General features: G+C 36.4%; 1 protein-coding gene across 5 annotated transcripts; it reads left to right on the forward strand.

Moving 5' to 3' along the window:
- Positions 1–1,418: 1,418 nt before the first annotated feature.
- Positions 1,419–6,199, forward strand: LOC110640674 (uncharacterized). 5 transcript variants are annotated; one of them, XM_021792074.2, is made up of 6 exons: positions 1,419–1,714; positions 2,250–2,548; positions 2,627–3,611; positions 4,628–5,031; positions 5,764–5,833; positions 5,980–6,199. In XM_021792074.2, the coding sequence occupies exons 3-6, from the start codon at positions 2,815–2,817 to the stop codon at positions 6,041–6,043; spliced, it is 1,335 nt and encodes a 444-aa protein (XP_021647766.2). In that variant the 5' UTR covers positions 1,419–1,714; positions 2,250–2,548; positions 2,627–2,814; the 3' UTR covers positions 6,044–6,199. The 5 variants fall into 5 exon arrangements, with proteins under 5 accessions (XP_021647766.2, XP_058005690.1, XP_058005691.1 ...); XM_058149707.1 differs by having other exon boundaries at positions 1,419–2,548; positions 2,701–3,611; XM_058149708.1 differs by having other exon boundaries at positions 1,419–2,548; positions 2,725–3,611.
- The last annotated feature ends 868 nt before the right edge of the window (positions 6,200–7,067 follow it).

The raw sequence follows: 7,067 nt of genomic DNA on the forward strand, positions 1-7,067 counted from the left end.
CGCCCAAATTTGTCGTCAAGTCCGTGAGTAAAATATTAATTTTAATTGTAATTTCGATATTATTATATGTTCTGCCCATGCATCACTTATATGCATATATTTATTTAGTTAAACTCTAGGCACGAATTATGTTGCATTCATAATAATGTGCCATGAATGTTGTTGTGGTAATTTGGAGCGGTGTAGCGTTAGCGTGCGTGTGATGTGGTGTGGACTATGGATAGGACGGCTTGAGTAATTGACTGATCCTTCGAGGGTAGTCACGGCTTGAGTAATTGGGACCTCGATTTGGTTATTAAGTGGAAGTCCGAGCTTGAGTAATTACCGCACACAGTTGGATTTAAGAGAGTATAGGGATCACCATATGTTATGATTGATACTACAGGTGTGTGAGTGCTCCAAATTACCTTTTGATGTTATGATGTGAAAATGTTGTTTATGTTGCATTTCACTCTACAGGTGCATTAGTTCGGATAGTTATAGAGATTATAGTTAAGATTGATATTTTACTCTCGAGTCGAACGCTCACTCTGTTCAAAAATTTTTACAGCCACGAGGATATTTATTCGTTAACTCGCTTTTATACTTCGCAGTTGTTTATCGATATTTGAGTAATTTTATTAACTCCTAGAATTTCCGCATCTGTTAGCGAGAATTATTTGAATTTGGTCCGTAATATTATATTCATGTTGGACTGTAAACTTAATATTTTAAGTCCTTTGATGGATTGGATGAGGAGCCGAGCTCCCATTTATTATTATGTTGATGAGTATGTGGAGGGTGAGCTCCCAATGGATGGTTTATTGTGTTTACAGTCGGGTGAGTCGAAAACTCCCGTTGGAAAGTCCATTTTATGGCTTGTTTTCTTGAATTTGGGCCCAATGGGCCTTAGAGTTGGGTTAATGAACAGTTAGGCTTACTACGGGCCTCGGGGCTTTAATAGGTTGGGTCGTGACAAATTCAATTAAATTGATTTTTTTCAATTTTCATGCTTTAATTTTTTAATTTAAATTTAATTTAAAAAAATAAAGATAAATATAATTATATGAAAATTTAATTTTTTATAATTAATTTATTTGAAAGAAGTCATTAAATTTATTAAATATTAATTTTATTTTTTTTTTGTAAAAAATAATTTTCATCCGGTTGGAATCGATTGACCATTATTTAAATAGGTGAGCACACAATGATTTTAATCAAAAAATAAAAACAAATCGATTTTTCAATTCGCTTAATTTTAGAAAAATTCAGTTTTTGATTGATTTTATTTTTTAATAAAAAATCAACCAACTAAAACTGGGCCAAGTTAATCGACGAGCCTCCAGATAAAGCCGAAGCGAGTGGTGAGCCTCTTCTATTTCATAGCCCAGCCCAGCCCAGGTTTCCAACATAAAACATCTTCTCGTTCCTTAACCGACTGCACACAGCCTCTCTCTCCAGTTCTCGTCTTTTCACTCTTCTCCCATCCTGCATGGCCCAGCTCTCCATCTCGCCTTGTCACCACTTTCCTCGCTCCTCCTCACAGACCCATATGGCTCATTGCAGATCCATCCTTCCTAGACCTCGTCGATCCGTCCCTCTCATCTCCATTCTCCAGTTCTCCTCTCATTCTAAAATTCGAAATCCCTCAGAGTCTCGTGATTGCATGTATCGCGTCTCATGATTGTCAGCATCGCACGTCTCACTTTGGAGCCCAAAGCATCGTCGCACCACTGTAAGCCACCGGTTCGGTAGCTGTTGCTCAGAACATTGATGCTTACCTCCATGCTATCAGAGACCCATTTCTTGTGAATCTAGTGGCAAATATTGTTCAGTATTCACTCTTCAATGATTGATTGAGTTCTGTGATTGATTGAGTTTTTGGGTTGTTTTATTGCAAAATGCAATTGAGTGTTGTTCTCATTTCTGTGATTGTTTGAGTGTTGCAAATTTTAATTGAAGCTGAACTTTTTGCATTTTGTGATTTTGTGGCTTGTGTGCAGCTCGTCTGTGTTTGTTTCAATTTCTTTGCTTCCTGAGAACTCTACTTTCAATTTCTTTCCATTTTGAGACTCTGCTTTCAATTTTTGTTCAACTGGTTTTGAATCACGCATTTATTTAGTCGTTACATTCTGAAACCGATTAACCGAACCGTTCGGTTCGATTCGGTCCATGTAGTACTTCCTAACCGAACCGACCAATTATAGTTCAATTTAAAGCCTGGTGCGAATCGTGGCTGAGGGGACTTATCTTTATTTTACTGACTGCAGGTGGGGGACAACAAGTCAACGATCTTCTCAGCCGCAGTTTTATTCAGTTTAATTAAATTTCCCTTGTTTTCTCTTCTTTTCCTCAGCAAGAGAAAAAGAAAAGCAGGATAGGGATTTATGGATATGAGATGCAGAGTGTCATCGTCTTCATCACCGTCGAAGAAGTCTCCGTTTGGATCAAATTTGGGTTTTGCCTTTCTATCTCATCCGTTCGATCGATTGGCGTCTTGGTTACGTTTTTATCTTCCTGAATAGTTTCAATTTAATATAATCCCAGTCTCTTTCCGATTAAGATTGAGGTATTAGTTATTTCCTCTTTTTATTTTTTATTTGTTGCTTCACTTAATTGATTTTTTTTTTTTTTTTATCGTGTTTAGCTTATCTAGGGTTAGCATTGTGCCTGTTGTGTTTAATTGTCGCTGCCTTTCTAAAAAAGAGCTCAATGATTCAGTTTTTGTTAGCTGTGGAATGGAAGTTTTAGGTCTTTTTACCTATTATCATTACCTGAACAATTCCAGGTGGTGCTAAGGCTTTTCATTGAAGGAAGGGCATGCTTTGAGACAACATGAATGCTAATGCGAGCCTGCCCTCTGCCAAAAAGTCACAGTCGAGAGGTAAGTCCCCAGGTTGGGCTGCCTTTGACCTCAAGCAGCGTCAGAAACAAGGTCTTCAACTTCAACAAGTCGGCAATGATCCTTTTCCACCCCTGCCAACCACTAGCACCACGTCTCTTCATCCAAGTGGAAACCTACTGAACAATAATGGTTTTTCTTCAGGGTCTTTCGCATCTGTATTACTACCTTCTGCTGATTTTCCACCAATAACAGAGAATGGTAATTGCAATAAAAGAACATCAGTTAGTGATTCTGGTTTAGTTGAGGTTCTTGAGGAGAAGAATCCTGATCTTACATTCAAACATCTCAAAGAACTTCACAGCTGGGCTGACGAAAGTTTGATCGAGGATGTCATGGCCAATGTGAATAATGATATTGATAAGGCCACAATTTTGTTAGAAGAGATGATTTCTACCGACAACTCTGAGGAGAATGGAGAAGCAAAATATTTATCTAATTGCAAAGATTTTGGATGTGACAAAGGGGAAAACGAGATTGCTTTGTTAGGACAGACCTCAGACCTTGCTGCAGACATAGCTGATCTAAGCTCTACTCTGGAGAATGCTCTCAAAGATAATCACAAACAATTGAAGGATGTGCGTACAGCTTGTGGACATAAGCTCTCCGAGGCTGCTGCTGCAAACATGAAACTAATTCTGGGGCACTTGAGATCTTTACCTGTCGAGCCTGAGTGGGAAGAGCATGATGTTTACTTGAGCCATCGAGGAACTGCACTAAGGATGATGAGGTATGTATGGTGCATTTTCTATGTTTTATATGGAAATATATTGCATGATTTAGATGATTAAATATGCAATGAGAAACAATGTTATGTATCCTGATTTCTTGCTTGCACAAGGAATTAATTGATTGCTTAGTGCATTGTTGAGCTAGCCATTCTTATATCATATGGCATTTTTCAGCCTGATGCTATGCAATGTGCCAAATATTTTATGAGTAATTGAGTATTGAGTTAAATCTGCTATTTTTAGTTTAAGTAGCATAAATTAAAGTCAAATGAAATTCATTTAAGTCATTTGTTTCCTGTAATTTTGCTCTTTTATTACTTTGGCCCTATTATCTTTCTGTAATATGGAAGATATACTGTAGAGGATGAGCCTTGGTAAATGGTAATGTTACTTCAGTTTGACCTGGAGATTGTGGGTTAGTTTCCTGTAAACAATCTCTGCAAAACAGAGGAAGGCTGCATATTTTTTCAATCTTCCCCACACTATTTTGTAGCCTCATGCACTGGTATGCCTCTTTACAAAAATATGTACTTTAATAAATCATAATAATCATCTCCGCATCATTTATTAGTCAAGTTAACGGCTTCTTAGTTCAAAATACTGTGGTTGCAGGCGTTTCTTTCATTTAGAGTTTATTACCTTTCTAATTTCTTTTTGGTGATCATTAATACAGTAGAACAGGATCCAAAGCACGTCAAATTTTACGTAAAAAGGGACATCATAGATGTCTGACTAATCATGTATTGCTGCCCCTTGTAAGACATAGGGAAAAAGTGATAATTCATGGTTCAATATTTTCAATTAAATGCTGATGATTGAACTAATAACCTGCGTTGAACTCCTGTTATGTTGAGTTGTTATGGAACACATTTTTGCTTATGTTGCCTTTTTCTTCAGCCCCAACTGCTTTGTCAGAATTCAACGTGTCTGAACTAATGGTTGAAATTGCATATAATGGATGCTAATATTTGAGTTTTGGTCATTGATAACCAAATATTGACTTTCTATCCATCAGGTTGGCAGCTCGGCACTCCAGGGCAGCCACTAATGCCTTTCTGAGAGGAGATCATTTTTCTGCCCAACAGCACTCATTGAAGGCTCGTAAAGAATGGTTGGATGCTGAAAGACTCAATGCTAAGGCAGCTAAGGAAATTTTGAGTATAAGAAATAGTGAAAATAATCCATTGAAGTTGGATTTGCATGGTCTTCATGCAGCAGAGGCTGTTAAAGCCTTGCAAGAACATCTGAACAAAATTGAGATCCTCCTAAAGTATCGACCAGTATCACCAGGTAGATTCAAGACAAAGAATGGTATTGTGAATTCATCACTTGAGCCCTTTATTAGCACAGGCGTGGAGAACTTGGATAAACAACAAATAGGATTTAGGCAGAGAACAACATCATTACAAGTAATTACAGGTACTTTAGCTTCATACAAGAATATAATTGTATATGCATTTGGCATGAAGTATTATATGTTTATAGTTGTCGGGGCCAAGCTGTATTGTTAAAAGCACACCTTAGGTATCTTAAGAAAATGGGCTGTGCTTCTTAACTCACCCCCAAAAGCTATCTCAAAGGGGGAGGAGTACCCAAGGTCATATAAAGGGCACATTACTTCTGTCTCAAATCAATGTGAGATCTTAACACACCTCCCTCATGCTTAGGACTGAACACCTGGAGCGTGAAATACTCATGGGAGGTCCAAATATTGGTTATAGAGGTTTTGATACCATCTTAAAAAAATGAGCCGGGCCTAACTCACCCCCAAAAGCTACCTCAAGGGAAGAAGAGTGCCCAAGGTTATATAAGTGGCATATTACCGTTATCCCAAACCAATGTGGGATTTTAACAAGGTGAAAGGCCCAACGACCTGGGACTAATGGCCTAATGCACTTCTAGCCCCTAGACAAGGTGATTCACTCTGGTGCAGTTGCATGGTGCCTATTTTCAATGCTTTACGTGCAACCAATGCATTGGCATCAGATTTGTTTAAATATTTAGTTTCATCTAATGGTTTCTGCGCCTCTCCAACTTTTTCATTATACTGTCATAGTGGCTTAGCATTAGTAGAAATTGGAAGTGAGCGACAGTTGCAGATCCAAATCAGACAGCTATTTAGAGGTCAGAATGTGTGGTTTTTTCTTGTAGGTGTAGGTAATCACAGTCGAGGTCAAGCTGCACTCCCAACAGCAGTGAGAAGTTTCCTTAGTGAAAACAGGTGAAACATTTCCCTTCTACTTTTTGTTTATTATTTATTATGCATACATTAATTGAATATAATATCTTATTTAATATTTCTTTCAGGATTGAACTAAGAAAATTACTTTGCTGTATGTTTTATTTATCTGTAACAATATTTGACAGATATCACTTTGATGAAGCAAGGCCAGGTGTAATTTCTGTTCGCCCAAAATTCCGTCACAGGTGAACGGTTAGTTAACTTGTGGATGTGCAGAATCACATCCTTGCATCCTGATTTATAGTTAGTTTTATTTATGTCAAAAGATCTCATTGTATTATTGAATGTATCTTTTTGTGTTGTTAATCTGAGAATAGTTGCTCGAAATGGAGTTGCTATTCTAAATTGTCTTCTATCATTTTACACTCAGAGTCATTTCTATTCTAATTTCTAGAGGACTAGCATCCATGATGGTATGATTCCAATGTTATTCTGAAATTTTGTTCCTTTATGTTACAAGGTACAGTGATGCTGGCAATTTAAGGGATAAAGAACAAATTGACCCTTGAATTATTGGCCAATGTCCAATTAAGTTAGAAAAAGTTAAAACTTTTTTTCAAACTAATCTAAGGGAAAAAAAATGCAATTTTCTTTTGTCCTTAATATTTTCTTCATTTAAAAATTAAATAAAAAACTTAACAAGCAATAAATGGAGTATTTCTCTCGAGATCAAACCTGCTTTAAAAGAAAAACTTTCTGAACGCTGTTTGTGTTCCTTCACATCTACAAGAATGAGAGGCCTTTCTCGGGCCTTGATTGAAACGTTTTGTGGGTTGCAATTTTTGTTTAGTGTTGGATTTGGAAGATGAGGTAGAGTACTTACCCAGTGAAGTAGGATAGTTGGTTTACCTGAGATACTTAGGCTGGGTTAACTCAGATCTAAATGAGCTTCCCCACAAAACTTATTTCTCTATTTTTTTTTTTAATCATGAAAATAGACACAAGTAAATAAATAAATTAAAATAATATAGGTTATCAACTAAATCCTGGAATTTTAACCTTTTCTTTTAAATAAGTTATACTAGATTATTTAAAATATACAATTAATAAATTTAAAATTGATTTTTAACAATTATATTTAGATTACTAACCAATTAAAAAAAGGTTTTACAGAATTAGTGGACATCATATTAATAAATCTTCAATTAAAACAAAAATAGTGGAACTGAATATTATAGAAGAAGTATATCATCTTACTTCCTCTACACGAATG

This window comes from Hevea brasiliensis, chromosome 7 (assembly GCF_030052815.1).
Source record: "Hevea brasiliensis isolate MT/VB/25A 57/8 chromosome 7, ASM3005281v1, whole genome shotgun sequence".
Taxonomy (NCBI): domain Eukaryota; kingdom Viridiplantae; phylum Streptophyta; class Magnoliopsida; order Malpighiales; family Euphorbiaceae; genus Hevea; species Hevea brasiliensis.

Bases quoted from the DNA above. Each gene is read 5' to 3' on its own strand.
- LOC110640674 (XM_058149707.1), top strand. From the start codon at position 2,815: ATGAATGCTAATGCGAGCCTGCCCTCTGCCAAAAAGTCACAGTCGAGA. The intron at 3,612-4,627 runs GTATGTATGGTG...TCTATCCATCAG, and splicing joins ACTGCACTAAGGATGATGAG to GTTGGCAGCTCGGCACTCCA. The intron at 5,834-5,979 runs GTGAAACATTTC...AATATTTGACAG, and splicing joins AGTTTCCTTAGTGAAAACAG to ATATCACTTTGATGAAGCAA.